The following is a 15,791-nucleotide window of genomic DNA, read 5'->3' as shown; positions in this document are numbered from 1 at the left end:
AAATACTTTCCTTTGGCTTCTAAGGCTCTTCATGCTGCTATCCTAGGGAAATCAGGTGGGCTTTTTGGGCCCTTACCAGGCTGGAAAACAGAAGCCCGTTGTGTTTTTTTTTAGCCTAACGCATTATGGGATCCTGCATGGGTCTTGGTCCGTCTCTGGGCCTCTATTACCACGCTCGTCCCACTAACGAGGCGTCCCTGCGGTATCCACTGTCCCACTCGGGGCATCAGTTTCCCGGTTTTAAACTGGACCCACCAGCTCTGACGCTCTACGAGCTCTGCATTCCCGGAGCTCCCCACCAACCCCAGACCTAGTCTAAACCCTCCCCTCCTTCCCGTGTCCGTCTGCCAGGGTCCATCCAACGTAGCCCTACTGCCAAGACTGTCCACACCCAAACTGCCCCTTCCCGGCCGCCGTCCAGCTCCGTAGCCACAGGTCTCCTCCCCCACCCTACTCCTAATAGCTAGCTGGGGCGGTCCGCGCAAGCGCACTCGGTCGCACCGAGGCCACGCCCCCTGGGTCTCGAGTAACGGCGCGAGGGGCCTTGAGTGCTGTGTTCCGCCGGACCACGAACGAGTAGGTTGGGACGCGGCAACGGCGGCCGACAAGGGTCACGTTTCCTCGGAAGGAAGGCTGTGAGGGAGGGGTCTGGCCAGAGATTTGCAATCCCCGAAGCCGGGAGATCTTCAGTTCAAACCCATCGCACAGACGGTCAAACTGTTGTCTGGAGAGGGGTGGGCTGTCGCGTGTTGATCTCCGATCGGGTCGGTTATCAGGGACACTTTGCCGGTGAGATCAGAACCGGAGTTTAAAAAACAGCAACTAAAAGCCCACAACTGGGAGCCATAAGGCCAGTTTTGGTACGAGGTGGGAGCGAGCTGGCTGGTGTAGTGGAGCAGGCCTGGGCTTGTGGCGGTGTCGTTGCCCTGGGCCCCATCCCGGCGCGGGCCTCGCCCTCGGGATAAAGTCCGGCCGGTTTTCTTGTGGGCGTTTTAAGGCTTCTGGTGATCTAGCCCCAGCCTGTCAGTCAGTCATTTAGCGTTCACTAAGTACACTATCAGGCTCTAGAGATGGAGAGTGATCAAGACAATCACACTTCCTCTGGAATAGAGAAGAGCAGTGGGCAGTAGACGCCTGGGCAGAGAAGAACAGGGATGGCTTCCGAAATTAAGAACCCTGGTCAGGAGTAGTGGGTGCACAATGTTCCAAAGAGAGACACCAGCACTTGCCAAGGTCGGGAAGGGGGACAGAAGATCCGACCAAAAGCAGGGTTATTTTTTCTTCTCCTGATGGCTCTTTAAAGCCAATTCCTGAGACACCCGGGTTTCACTTTTTTTTTAAAGGAGGTACCTGGGATTGAACCCGGGTGTTGTACATGGGAAGCAGTTGCTCAAACCATTGAGCTACTCCTGTTCCCGTGAAACCCAGCTTTCAAAGAGAGCGAAAGTTTACTTGGTTACACAAGCAAAGGAGCACAGTAGGCCTCATGGCCCAAAACTGCCTCTATGATTTGCAGAAGTTTTAGCATTTTATAACATCAGGATGCTAATGAGTAATTGGGGTGGAGTTTATACAGGTTCTGTCATTAATAAACATTAAGGGACTGAACCAGGATGGGAGTGGGTATAAAGGGGGGGGGGGTTGTATGAGTTACAAAGTTACAACCATTATCAGAGATCAAGCCCCCTGGGAAAGGGAGTTACAAAAAACAGCAATAAGGTTTTTCATATGTATAGGGAACAGTGGAAGGTGGAGTGGTCCCCCCTTTCAGTAGAAATGTTCATATACAAAGGTATGATCTGGAGTAATCATTACAATGGCAGGTCTTTAGTTGGAAATGGCCACATACAAAGGGTGAAGTCAGTCAAGCCAGTTTCAATAATTGCAGATATTAACCCTTTTGGCTAATTTATAAAGCATCTATATAATGTTTCTTAATCTTCACTTACATATCCTGGTCAAGAAGATACCTCACTCCCAATCTGTTTAATGCCTGGGAAGAGACCACGGTGGCCAGGGCTGGGGTCAGATCAGAGATGAGAAATCGAGGAATTCAATTTAGGCAGAAGAATCTGCAGGATTTGGGGAGGTGTGGTTTAGGAGAGAAGTGCAAGGCTTGGGTGTCTGGATGGGGTTTATTAGAGGAGAATAGGCTTGTGGAGAGACAACAAATCCTGTTCTTGTTTTTTGGAGTTTCCTGGCAAGCAGTTGAATGTTCTTAATTTGAAGTCAGAAAAGAACTGGTGTGAAAGTATAGATTTGAGTATCAGCAAAACAGAAATGAAAGTACAAGAAGCCCTCAGACAGTCCATGGATAGTATGTTGAATGAGAAAAATAGGGCCCAGGGCAAAAGACATAGGAAGCCCATTATTTTAGAGATAATCAGAGGAAGAAATGTCTTAAAGAGAAAGAAAGAGTGGCCAAAGAGATGAGAAGAAACCAAAAAAACTACACCATGCCCCTCCCCTGTATCCTACACACTAGTAGCAGCAAACCTTTCATCTTTTCAGATGACCATGCCTTTGCACACAAATAATTCTACCTCAAATGTCCTTGCACTTTTCTCCCCTTCTGGAATTTGAACACATTTTGAAGATGTCTGACTCACACACCACCACCTTGAGCCTTCTTCAACCACCCTCCCAGGCAATCATTTCCCCCTCTTCAGTGCCCCCACAGCTTCTGCACTCTCGTAACAGATAAAAAATCAATTTTTCATATCGATTTTTTTTTTTAATTTATCTCCCCCCTTGCAACTTGCTTGCTGTCTGCTCTCTGTGTCTATTTGCTGCGCGTTCTGCTTGTCTGCTTGTCTCCCTTTGTTGTGTCATCTTGCTGCGCCCACTCTCCGTGGGTGTGGGCCAGCTTGCCTTCTCATATGGTAAACGGGAGCCCAATTGATTGAGCCACAGCCACTTCCTGTATCGATTATTTTATGTCTTTTCTCTGTGTCCTCAGCTCCTAGCCGAGATCCTGGCATTAGTGTCAATCAATGTTTACCTACTGAACAAAAGCCCATTAGTAGAGAGATGTTGAATCCCAGAGTCATGGAGAGATGGGGGCTAATGGAGGGTTCTGAGGCAGGTTAGTATAGAAACAGGGAAGGCTGCTGGTCTGAACATAGGCACAAGACCCCACCTGGAAATCGATACAGGAAGTGGCTCAAGGTGGTGAGGGAAGGCAGCTCATTGAGAACAAAGCCATAACCATTACAACTGAAAAACCCACCAAAGACTCTGGTCATGAGGTTCCATTTGAAATTCCTGGGCTCAGAAGAAGCCCTGGATAACTCCAAACAGAAAGGCCTCTGTACTGGTAAAGGCAAATAGCTGAGATCCCTCCTTATATTGGGAAAGGGGAGGAGGAAAGGCCTTAAAAAGGCCGACCCCAGGGCCTCACACATGGGTCTCACCCTGTAGCATGGCCCGTACCCCTATCTCAGGTGTGTACTTTTTCTTTTTCTCATTCCTTAAAAAACTCTTTACTCCTTTGCCTACCCTATGGCACGTCCTTAAATTCCTTTATGCAACATAGCCAAGAACCTAGAAACCCAGAGCTTTCCGCTAACAGTTGGATTGCTCTAATGTCAGAGTCATAGGTTCTAGTCCTGGCTTCATCACCAGACTGCTGTGTGAGCTGGGACGAGACCCCTCCCACCTGTAAAGTAGGTACAGCCAAAATGCAGAGCTCCCATGGGCAGAGCTCCAGACACTGCTGAGGAACTTTGTACAGATTTTTCTCATTTCAGCTATACAGCAACCTTAGTTTTAAGGGAGGTAATATTACTACAGACTTAAACCAGGCTTGTCTGACTCTGGAGCTCCTTTTTCTACCCTGCTGTCTTCCGTCTCTCATCCAACATGAATGTTGTCAGGACCCCCTTGAGATCATGTGCTCATTCTTTCAAAATGTTGTGCTGAGGCTAACTGATTTTCATAATCTGTCTAGCACCAGTTCTGTCATGGGGAGAGGGGGACAGAACAGCTGAAATGTAATGTAGGTTACCTGTCATTCTCTAACTGTCTTCCTGGAGGCCACTGACATTTTCTGAGCTGGGCAGCCATGTTCTTTTCCTAAAATTAAATAACGGTAGGGAAAAACAAAATTAATGAATGGAGATTCCTGATTTTTATCCAAGTCGTATTAAACTTCTGGGACTGGCTGCAAAATGAATGAGTATCAGAGTGTGAGTTGGTACACCTCTATCTGTCTCTGAGCAAACAGACTCCTCCAGCTACATTTGGCACTTGGATTTCCTGCTCATATGAATTTCCTGCTATTTCTATCTTGCTAATGTGATTCCTCAAAATAGTTTCTGTCTTTCGGTGCTTTGGAGATATTCATACATAACATATCATCGCTTCCTGTAAGTTTGCTTCTGGTTAGTATGAAAGAAGAGTTTGCTTTAGCATTTCAAGATATTCCACAAAGAACTTGCTTTCCCTGGGTTTCACCTGTGGAATTTATTTGAGATCTGCAGATATGGGTTGTCAAAGCTAGAAGGGAAATTAATCTGCAATAGTTTCCATCCCTGGAGAGTTTGTTAAAAATACAGAGCCTCAGCCCTTCTTGTGGCACCTAGGAATCTGTATTCTTTCCCAAACTCTCCAGAATGTTCAGCTCGATTTGGAAACCACTGTTCCAATCCATCCCCCTTGTTTCACATGTAGGGATTCTGAAGCTTTGGGAGGGGAAGGAACTTGTCCCAATCACATGTGACCTTAGTCCTATTTTCTTTAATGATGAGCATTGGGCTGGGAGCTCAGAGATCTGGGTTCACGCCCAGACTTTTCCTGGCAAGGCATTTCGCCTCTGTGAGCTTCCACTTTGTTACTTTCAAAGTGAGAATAATGCCATCATTTTAGTAGGAATCAAAAGAGAGATTGACTATGGAAATGCTTTGTCAACCTTTCTGTCGTTTTGTGCACATGGAAGTAGTTAAGAGCTGGGATCAGCTAGTGTTCACTCTACTGTACCATGCTGTTCCCGTTCCTTCCAACAGAAGTTAGGGTTCTGCCATTTTGGGGGTGGCCATCAGCTGGTCTCAGTGGTCACTGGACTCTGGGCCATCTGTCACCAAGCCTTCCTCTCTATGTGTTGCAGGCTGGGATGGCCACTGGCTGGGGGAGCCTCTTGCAGGATGAGCAGCAGCTGGGGGAACTGGCCCAGCAGGCAGTGGACCGAGCCCTGGCTGAGGGCGTGCTGCTGAGGACCTCGCAGGAGCCCAGCTCATCAGACGTAAGCTCACTGGCCCCTCCCCACAGCACCAGCCACACTGAGAGCAGTTCTTTGGAGCAGGAACTATATCTCTTTTATTTTATTTTTTTCTATAACCTAAAGTAATCTCTAAAAGTGTATTAAGTAAAAAGCAGCATGATGGAGTAGTCAAATTTAAATCTGGGATTTGAAGTGTGACTTAGTAAGTTACTTAACCTCTCTCAGCTACTGTTTCTTCAAAGATAAAAAAGGGATTTTTTAAAAGTGGGGGGGGGGAGGGAGGAAAATAATAGGGCCTACCTTATTGGGTTGGTAAGAGAATTAGAGCTACAGAGCTAATTGACGTAAATCACTTTGCCCAGTGAGCTATTATTTATTAACAGCACCTAATCACACTGCCTTCTCTGTAATTGATTTGTAGTGTATCCTTCCAGGTCTTTCTCTGCACACACACACACACATACACATATGTGTGTGTGTGTAAAATCGTGTGTATATATATATATGTATATATATATATATATATATATACACAGTTTTTAAAAGCATAAATTGGATCAAACATATTAATCTGCGACTTGTTTTTCCTTTTCCTTTAACAGTCTGTCTTAGGAGTCTTTCCAATTCCTTCCATTGGGTGTCAGCTTCATTCTGATGCATAGTATTCTCGGTGTGGATATCTCACAGTTTAACTTTCCTTTACTGGTGATAATTTTGTGATTTCTGATGCTTTTATGATTACAAAGAGTACTACAGAGAACATCATTTGTATATATGCCTGTTCAGGCACTTGTGTGAGTGTTAATACATCAAAGTACAGCTGAGTCCAAACAGCATCTTTTTAAAAATATCATTCTTTAAAAAAGCAAAAAGCCCATAAACTTTAATTTTGTGACTAGGTAAAAACAGTCTCATGGTTCAAAATTCAAAGGGTACAAGTATTTATAGTGTAAAGTAATCCTCCCTTCCACATCCCCTAGCCATCCCGTTCTCCTACTAAAAGTAATCTGTGTTTTAGCTTCCTTTTTTATATATATATATAAGAATAATTCTTTATTTTTAAAGAAGCTTTAGATTACATAAATGTTTCATTGAAAATATAGGAGATTTGTTTTAGCTTCTTGTATACCTTTTCAGATAGTTTATTCAGGACAAGCTCTCCTTTATCTTGCTCTTTTTAACTTAATAGTGTACCTTGAAAACCATCCATAATCCATATTGGTAACTAAAAAGTTGCCACAATTCTTTCTTTTGTTTTGGTCTCTGAATACCCAGAACCTAGTGTGGAGCTTGGTGGAGAGTCTAAACTCAGTAAGTCTTTGCTGGGGCCAGAGTGAATGAGAGTGGCTACCAGTGGAAGGCAGGCTGATTCTGTGGAAGATCTGCCTCTGGCTTTAGGAATATAATTGAATGGACTGTGAAATTTAGATTCACAGATTTTGTGAACTGCTTGTCTGAACCCAAGATAAAACATTTTCCCTTCCAAGCTTTTATTTCTTCTGTTAATCAACAGGTGTTGTATGAACGTCTTCCTGGAAGTTAACAGAGCCTAGCAAAAGCATAGTCTTTAACGAGATTCTCAATCCAGAGAAAAAGAAAGGAAGTGTATGTATGTGCATGTGTGTGTGAGATTACTTCCAACTCCTTACCGGGTGCAGTTGTAGGTGCTGAAGACATAGAGATGAGTCAGCCAGGGGCCCTGGTCTCAAGTTCATGGCTTAGTTGGAGAATGTACCACAAGACAAATAATGTCAATTCTACAAGGAAACATAAACATACACAATATTAGCTATCATTTCTTCAGTGTGTGCCAGGCACTATTCTAAACATTTGGATATATAAAACTCATTTAATTCTCACCACAAAAGAGATGAGGTTCAGAGAGGTTAAGTAACTTGCCCAAGGTCACCTAAATGGTGGAGTAATTGGCAAAGCTAGAATTCAAACCCAACAATTCTGGCTCCTGAGGCTATGTTCTAAACTGCTTCTCCCACATACTGTATAGAACAGGTGCAAGAAAGAACAATTCATTGTGGCTAGAGGATGGAGCTGGAATGTAGTATTTGAACTAGATTTTAAAAGACAAGTGGGGAAAAGAAATAGCATAGCAGAGACCAAAATGTATGAAAAGGCAAAAAATGTTCAAGAAAATGCAGTTGAGAAATGTGGCCCATGTAAGTAGGTATATGGGAAATAAGGCAGGCAACAAAAAATAAAATAAATTAAATTAAAAAACAAAAGAATAAAAAGAACAAACATAAAAAGATGAACAACAACAAAAGAAGACAAAAAAAAAAAAGAGAGAGAGAGAGAGAGAGAGAAAAGAAATAAGGCATGCCAAAGTAAGTGACCCAAGAGGCTTTGGATGCAGGGCAGAGAAAGGAGTGTAACTGTCCTGTTGATTAGGACTGCACACTGGCTACGTGCAAGCTGAATGTTTGGTTGCTACCGTGTGTAGGGAGTTAATTTATTTTTTTGAGTGGATTCAAATATAGAGTAAAACTTCTTCCTCCAGCCACTCTACTTCCCTCCCCAGAGATAAGCATTGTGAATAGTTTTTCACCAGAGTGTTTTAAAAAGTCAGTGCCAGTATTTAAAGAAATCATAAGTTAAAAAAAAAAAGGCATCTCCAACTTCTCTTGAAAAATCTGATTTGGCAACCCTGGGCCTACTTTTCTGCAGGCCAGCAACTGGGTGGAGCAGAGTTATGGTTGCTTGCTTTAGATAAGGTGAGTTCCTCTGTTTGCCACAATTCTTATCATTCCCTATTGTTTCCCTGGTTTTGAAGCAGAATGTTCATTGTCATGCATGTGCTATAGTTTTTCTTATAGAAGAATATTATTTTGTTCCAAATCACTATCAAAAGTGGTAAGACTGTGTTTCAGCCTTTATGCTGTGGACAGTGGAGAGCAGTTGGATAAGCTATATACAATTGGTTCCAAATTCATAATGAGTACTGGGTTCAGAGGCAGAGGGAAGTCTTAGCAGAAAAACTCTGGAGTTTTTCAGGCCAGATAGGGCTTGTTGGGGGAGGCAGACCTTTGAGTTCAAAGCCAGGGAAATGCCCCTGTAGTCACTGCAAATGTTCTCAGTGTATTAGGTCATCCCTTGCATAATCTTCAGTAATTCCCACTCTAACTCAAAGGCTTAGGATGAATAAACCTTACTCTCACAAACACCCTTCCTCAGTTTTATCTTAGAATGTGCTGAGGAGGGTAATTTGGGAACTAGCTATAAAAATTTAAAATGGATTTGCCCTAATTACCTGACATTTCTACTTCTAGGAATTTATCTTATATGACTTCTCACACACAAAATGCTGTATATACTAGAATATTCATTGAAATATTTATTATAATGGGAGAAAAAAGGAAACTACCTAAATGTTCATCAATAGAAGGTATAGATTTAAAAAATGATGGTATAGCCAAAGAATGGAATATTATGTAGCCATTAAAAAAAGTGAGAGGGGAGTGGATATGGCTCAAGCAGTTGGGCACCCACCTCCCACATGGGAGGTCCTGGGTTCAGTTTCTAGTGCCTCCTAAAGAAAAAAAACCGAACAATGAGCAAAAACAAGTGAAATCAACAAACAACCGGAAACAAACAAACAAACAAACAATGAAAACAATGAGCAAACAGATAAGAGAGCCATGGGGGGAGGGGGGGAGGGAAGAGTGAGAGTGCTCTGTTTGAACTTATATAGAAATATCTCTGTAAAAGCATAGGACAGAATAATGTATGTATAATATGCTTCCAAATGTGTAAAAAAAGAAAATATATATGTAGACATATATATCAGTATAAAGGTACCTGGAAAGATACATGAGGCACTAGTATATCATTTGCCTGTGGGGAGGAGAACTGAGTGACGGGGGACAGGGTGGGTGTGAAACATACTTCTCACTATATATCCTTCTGTTCTTTTTAAATTTGTATCATGTTTAAATTATCTATTCAAAACAATAATATTTAAAAAATAAATTTTTAAATGCCAACTTCTAACTACCGTATTTCCAGTCTGCCAAATCCAGACTACTATAATGGCAAAGTGATATAAACTCCAAAGTTAAACTCAGAAATCTTCATAATACAAGTCACAAGTTCATCTTATCATCTCTTATCCAAGTTCTAGTTCATTTATTTTTGGGAATCTCAGAATGCATTTACCCCTTCTAGAAGCAGTATTGCAGATGATATTTGGGTTTTTTGGCTCTGCCCAAGTCCAAGGAACCCAAAATGCAGCTAAACTCCAGGCCTAGTAACCTAAGTCATCTCCGATATTGGGGGAACCACTACTGGCTTCTACACAGGGAGCCAGAGTTCTCTTCTGCTGTAGCTCTACCAGCAGAACTCTCCCTCACTCCCAACCTGAAGACAAGGGGACTAGGATGTGAGGTCCTGACAAGGGGAGGGGCCAAGGCTTAGATATCAAATGGCTAGGAGCTGTGTGTGTGCATGTGTGCAAGTGTGCATGTTTTTGCATGTGTATCATAACCATCCTGAGTCAAATCCAAGCTCCACTGCTATATATAACTTTGGTCATATTACTTAACCTCTCTCAGTCTCAGTTCCCTTATCTGACAAGTGCTGATAATAATAGCTTCTTTCTCATAGAGTTAAATGATGATTCCATGTAGTTGTTTTTTTCCTCTCCCCTTACCCGCCTCCCCCCAGTTGTCTTCTCTCTCTGTCCATTCACTGTGTGTTCTTCTGTGTCCGCTTGTATTCTTGTCAGCGTCATCGGGAATCTGTGTCTCTTTTTGTTGTGTCAGCTCTCCATGTGTGCGGAGCCAATCCTGGGCAGGCTGCACTTTTTTTGTGCTGGGCAGCTCTCCTTGAGGGACGTACTCCTTGCACATGAGGCTCCCCTACTTAGGGGGCACCCCTGCATGCCAGGTCACTCCTTGTGCACATCAGCATTGTGCATGGGCCAGCTCACCACATGGGTCAGGAGGCCCTGGGTTTGAACCCTGGACCTCCCATGTGGTAGGCGGATGCTCTATCAGTTGAGCCAAATCCATTTCCCTCCATGTAAATTATTTAAAACAGTCCCTTGCACACAGTAAATGCTCAATAATTTTTTGTAATTTTATTTTATTTTATTCTTGGAGCATCTGCTTTAGTAAGCTTCCTTGCTATTTCTGTCTGTCTTTTTCTGAATTATTTTTTGATATGTAAAGAGATAAAATGTTACTGAGTCCAGAAGCTCCCTTTGTAAGCCTTCCTCATCCTGTTCCCCTCCATTCCTCCCCAGGGTTAACCACTGCCCTGCAGTTGATGTTCTCAGAAAATGTAGGCCAAACTTTCCATGGGGTTTTATTTGTAGGAAGACAACCCATTCATAGGCGTTTACTCCTGCCTGGACTCTCTCTCCTTGGCCAGGTGGTGAGCTATGCCCCATTCACACTCTTCCCCTCGCTGGTGCCCAGTGCCCTGCTGGAGCAGGCCTATGCTGTGCAGATGGACTTCAACCTCCTCGTGGATGCTGTCAGCCAGAATGCTGCTTTCCTGGAGCAAACTCTATCCAGGTACCAGGTGGTGGGGTGCAGGGAGCTGGGAGCTACTAGAAGCAAGAGGCTGGAAGATTGGGGAGCCAGGAAGTATTGCTGTGGAAGCTGACTTGTGGAATGGGGACAGGTGATCAGAGAGGAGAAGAAAAAGCAGTGGACTAGAAGCCAGGAGGGCTAGCCTCTAATTCTGGCTCTCCTACTTATAACCTCAAGCAAATCTCTTTCTTTCTTTGGATCTCAATTTCTCATGGGTAAAATGGACACTTAAAAATGGTTGGCTTAAATTTAGGGTACCTTCCAGCACTGACATTCTGTGATTCTGCTTTGAAGACTGAAATTTCCATTTGGAATTAAGGAAAGTCAGCCCAGTTTTATAGCAAACAAAGGGCAGAGATGGTTATTGGGTTCAAAGTCAGATCTATTTTTTGTCCTAAGTAGTGACCTCCTACTTGCCACCTCAGGCCTCTCATTGTGAGTGAGATGGAGTGCAGACTGGGCCATACCAAGGACCTGAGGAAACAGAACCCCTAAAATAGCTCACCCCCTCTCTGTCCACCCCTCTCTGTCTTTTCTACTTTGATCTTTTTTTTCTTCTTCTTCAGACTCAGACAAGGGAAATTTCTTTGCTTTATTCTAGAATTATATATTGACACTTTGGGATTTTCCCATCTTTAATTTCTCAAAAGAAAACCAAATTATTTTTGTTAGACATAAAACCTTTTTAAGATGAGCATCTCAGTGTGAGGGTAGATATGAAAAGGAATCATTAATGGTAAGAAGTTTGGAAATGATTGACTTGCAGCTAAAATCTCAATTGATCCTAAATGTATGAACTCCACCACTACCTTCCCCCAAGATCTTTCTTGGATTGGGTCCAGCTTTTGTCTCTACAATTCTGAAAATAAGGAGTAGCCTGGCTTATAACTTTTACCCTAATGATGCAATTATGTGGGATGACCTTCCCTGCAGCCAGTCACTGCAACCTTTGTGTTCCCTACTCCTCCTTCCCCTTACAAACTCACAAACCCCAGCTCCCGAGAGAAGAGAGCCCTGGGAGCACATGTGTTAGAACAGAAGCCTAAAATGGGGTCAAAGTGGAGCACCTCCCCCGAAAAGGAAAAATGGGTCTCAAGTTGCTTGGAGACTGAAGCTTAGTGGGGTTCTGCTTTCCTTGCCAAGGGCTGGGAAAGACCCCATGAGAGAGCTGACTGGGGAGCAGAGGAACTTCTGGGCAAAACTGAGCTACTTAGCTCCTCTTGCTGGTCTGTAATGGGGTCCCTGTAACAAGGTGAGCCAGCAAGCCAGGTATCTAGTTTGTATATATTATTAAAGTCAATTTGGTATCAAAGCAAACAAGATTGTTATAGATTTAAGATATTAAATTAAAGCCCCATAGAAACTACAATGAAAGTATTAGAGAATATGCAAGCTCACTGAGACAGAAATTAGATTAATGGTTGCCAGGGTATACATAATTTAGATGAAACATTTGCTTTTGAGAAAAGGGAGTTAATACATAATGGCTATAGGACTACTGTTTCTGGAGATGAGAAAAGTTTCAGTAATGGAAGGTGGTGAAAGCACCTCAATATTGTGAATATGATTAATCCCATTGAATGGTATGTTTGGGAGTGGTTGAAGTGGGAACTTTTATGTTGTATATATGTTACCACAATTAAAAAAAAAAGAGCAGCTAAAGAGACAATGATAATTAAATGTGATATATGATGCTGGATGGGATCTAGCAAGAGAGGATAAAAGATTCATAGAGACATGATTGGGACATATGGGGAAAAATGGAATATAGACTGTAGATTTTAATTCAATGTTAAATTTCTTGAACTTGATAACCACAGGTGGTTACATAAATGAATGGCCTTGTTCTTAGGAAATGTACATGGCAGTATTATATATATATAATCTACACACAAATATTCAGAAAATAGATCAATAGACGGATAGATAGAATAAATGATACAGCAAGCGTGGCAAAATGTTAAAATTGGTGAATCTGGATATCTGGGGGAGTGGGTAGAGGTATATTGGAGTTCTCTATATGGGATTTAGTGTTATCTTTGAAACTATCCTGAAGATTGAAAGAAAAAAACCAAACAGGATATTTAGCTTGGGTTAGAAAAGTCTTACTAGGGCACAGGTCATAACTGCTATCTTCTAATCTTGGAAGGCTGTCATAGGGGAGGAGAAGAAGACTTGTCCCAGGGGATAGGGGGATCTACAGAGTTAAATATTAGATCACCAGAAAGGTTGCCCAGCCATCAGAGCTATTCAAGTATAGAATTGTTATATCACATGTCACTGTCAAGTTCTTCTTGGGACCAAACACTAGATTCAGGTCTTTACATGTAAGAACTCATTTAATCGTTACCACAAGTCTATCATATAAATACAACTATTTTTCTCTTTATTTTGTAGGTGAGCAAACTGAGACTCAGAAAGGTGAAGTGACTCTAAGGTTGTCTAGTAGTGAATGGAAGAGTTGGGATCTGAACCCAAGTCATCTGACTCTAGAGCTGGGTTCTTAACCATTGTTCTTTACTGTTCCTGGGTGTTCAAGTTTTAGTGAGCAACTCAGAGAGGACTCAGGAGTCAATGATTGGGGTAGGACTCCATGACTTTAAGGTCCCAGGTAGCCTGGAAAATGTTCTCTGTTTCCTCCTCCAGCACTATCAAAAGAGATGACTTTACTGCTCGTCTTTTTGACATCCACAAGCAAGTCCTGAAAGAGGGCATTGCCCAGGTAACCCTTCCCACCCACTCCTGTCTGGGATCTGCCCTTCCCATCTCTGTTTTTTTTTAACAGAAGAACTTGGCCCAGGTCTTGAGCTCATGGGACTGTGCCTCTCACTGGTCCCCACTGGATTTGTGTATCAGTGGCCAATCCTGGGATGACCAGAAGAACCATCTCACTGGGTTTGGGAGTGTTAGCCACTGCCTCTAATCTCTGCAAAGATTTCATGATACCTACGTGCTCCATAGCCAGACCCTGGAGCCCCTGGGCAGATGTCCTCAGCCTTCAGTTTTCCCTCACAGACCGTGTTCCTGGGCCTGAACCGTTCAGACTACATGTTCCAGCACAGTGCAGACGGCTCCCCAACCCTGAAACAGATTGAAATCAACACCATCTCTGCCAGCTTTGGAGGCCTGGCCTCCCGGACTCCAGCTGTGCACCGGTGGGTCCCTTGGGCAGCCCTGGGAACACCTGTGGGGTGACAGCCTGGCCCAGGCCTACAGTCACAGGCTGGACCAGAGATCTCCAATTCTGGCCATATCTTCCTGGGCTGCAGGTTACATGTTTCCCCCTGAAGCATAGTTTCCACTAGTAATGAGGTCCTTGGCATGTCAGAGAGAAAAGGGGCCTCACTACTCATTTGTACTGCCCCTCATTATATGAGTTAGTGTCCTAGACAGAGGGAAAAGAATCTGCAAGGGCCCTGAGATAAGAGGACCTGAAAGGAGGTCAGAATTCGAGGCAGGGAGGGATACAAGAGCTTCCCATCTAAGGCCTGGGCCCTAGTAGCATCTATATCTAGCCAGCAGAGATGCTGCAGGTCATTATAATTCCAGGTGGTCTGTGACAGGATTCCAGACACCACTTGGGGGCCCAGGGTGAAGGGGTTCCAGCTCGTTGGGAGAATGGGGTGATGGTGACATCCCCTGGCACGTATGCTAGGGGCCAGGGTTAGGGCAGCTGAGCATTTTCCAGCCTCAAGTGGATCATACAGGGATGTGATGGTAAGATATTTTTTATTGCTCAGGTGATTGTCAGCGTTATATTACTGTATCTGCCAATTACCAAACGGCCATCTTTCTTCCAACAGACATGTTCTCAATGTCCTGAATAAGACCAAAGAAGCTGCCAAGATCCTATCCAATAATCCCAGCAAGGGATTGGCCCTGGGGATTGCCAAAGCCTGGGAGCTCTACGGCTCAGCCAAGTAAGGGGGCAAAGAAGTGGCAGCAGTATCCTGTTTTGGATTCAGCATTCATGGGTGCAGCAAGTTCTTATTTGCCTTTTTAGGGAATGAGGGAATTTTTCTAAGAATGGAAGCTTACATTTTTAAGTGCCAAAATTATTTATTATTATTTTAAGATTTATTTATTTCTCCCCATATCCTTGTTGTTTGCACTTGCTGTGTCTGTTTGTCATCTTTGTTTCTTTAGGAGGCACCAGGAACTGAACCTGGGACTACCAGGGAAGGAGGCGCCTAATTGCTTAAGCCACCTCAGTTCCCTGCTTTGTTGTATCTTTCATTATGTTCTTCTTCCTGTGTCTCTTTTTGCATCATCTTGTTGTGTCGGCTTGCTGCGCCTGCCTGTTGCTCCAGCTGTCTTATCTGACTTCTCTAAGAGGCACTGGGAACCTCTGCTCCCTGCTTTGTTGTGTCTCTCATCATGTTTTTTTCTTGTGTCTTGTTACTTCAGCCTGCTGCGCCTGCCCATTGTGCTAGCTCGCTGTCTTCTTTAGGAGGCACCAGGAACCAAACCACAGATCTCATGTGTGGTAGGCAGGAGCTCAGTCGCTTGAGCCACATCCACTTCCCACCAAAATGATTTTAATGGAGTTTTGGGCTTTCTTCTTGTATAAGAGATGTTAATAGTAATTTAAACTTTTCTTGTTGGCTGCAGAGTTCCTCATTATGACAGCGATTGCATCTTGCTGTAATGCAGAGGTGCTACCTGGGATTAGAGAGGAATACGAGGCTGTTCGCCCTACATTAATTGCCCCAGACTCTAAATTCTCATTCATTTTTATCATAGTTCTTTTGTCTTTTCTATCTACTTCCCTGTTATCAGCTCTTATTGTTTCCTGCTGTCATTGTGCTTAAATTTGGAATCTTCCACTGCCATCTTTCTGCTTCTTTTCTGATTTGCTGTAGTTTGGGAGTGCACATTATCAGGATTTTTGGATTATATGTGAAGAGCATGAGAGTCTCTTTGACAACCAAGTGGATAAGCTTTGATTTGGGGATTGTAGGAGGTCTATTTTAACTACCTAGAGGCATTTTTGCTTCTTCCTATTTCTCAGCCATGTTACAGAT

The 15,791-nt window shown here is 43.4% G+C and overlaps 1 protein-coding gene across 2 annotated transcripts in view; it reads left to right on the top strand.

Annotated features, from left to right (window-relative positions):
* The first annotated feature begins 493 nt into the window (after positions 1-493).
* GSS (glutathione synthetase) overlaps positions 494-15,791 on the top strand; it is a 32,137-nt gene continuing 16,839 nt past the window's right edge. The window contains exons 1-6 of one of the 2 annotated variants that reach the window (XM_058286969.1): positions 494-576; positions 5,105-5,239; positions 10,604-10,749; positions 13,414-13,489; positions 13,783-13,922; positions 14,571-14,687. In XM_058286969.1, the coding sequence (XP_058142952.1) occupies positions 5,111-5,239; positions 10,604-10,749; positions 13,414-13,489; positions 13,783-13,922; positions 14,571-14,687 (608 nt within the window). In that variant the 5' untranslated portion in view covers positions 494-576; positions 5,105-5,110. Of the gene's footprint in view, positions 577-634; positions 790-5,104; positions 5,240-10,603; positions 10,750-13,413; positions 13,490-13,782; positions 13,923-14,570; positions 14,688-15,791 lie in introns of those variants that run through there. The other variant, XM_058286968.2, reaches the window with a different exon arrangement.

Source organism: Dasypus novemcinctus, chromosome 24 (genome assembly GCF_030445035.2).
Source record: "Dasypus novemcinctus isolate mDasNov1 chromosome 24, mDasNov1.1.hap2, whole genome shotgun sequence".
Lineage (NCBI taxonomy): Eukaryota > Metazoa > Chordata > Mammalia > Cingulata > Dasypodidae > Dasypus > Dasypus novemcinctus.
The sequence above is the reverse complement of the archived record's forward strand: the minus strand, read 5'-3'. Positions and strand labels throughout refer to the sequence as shown.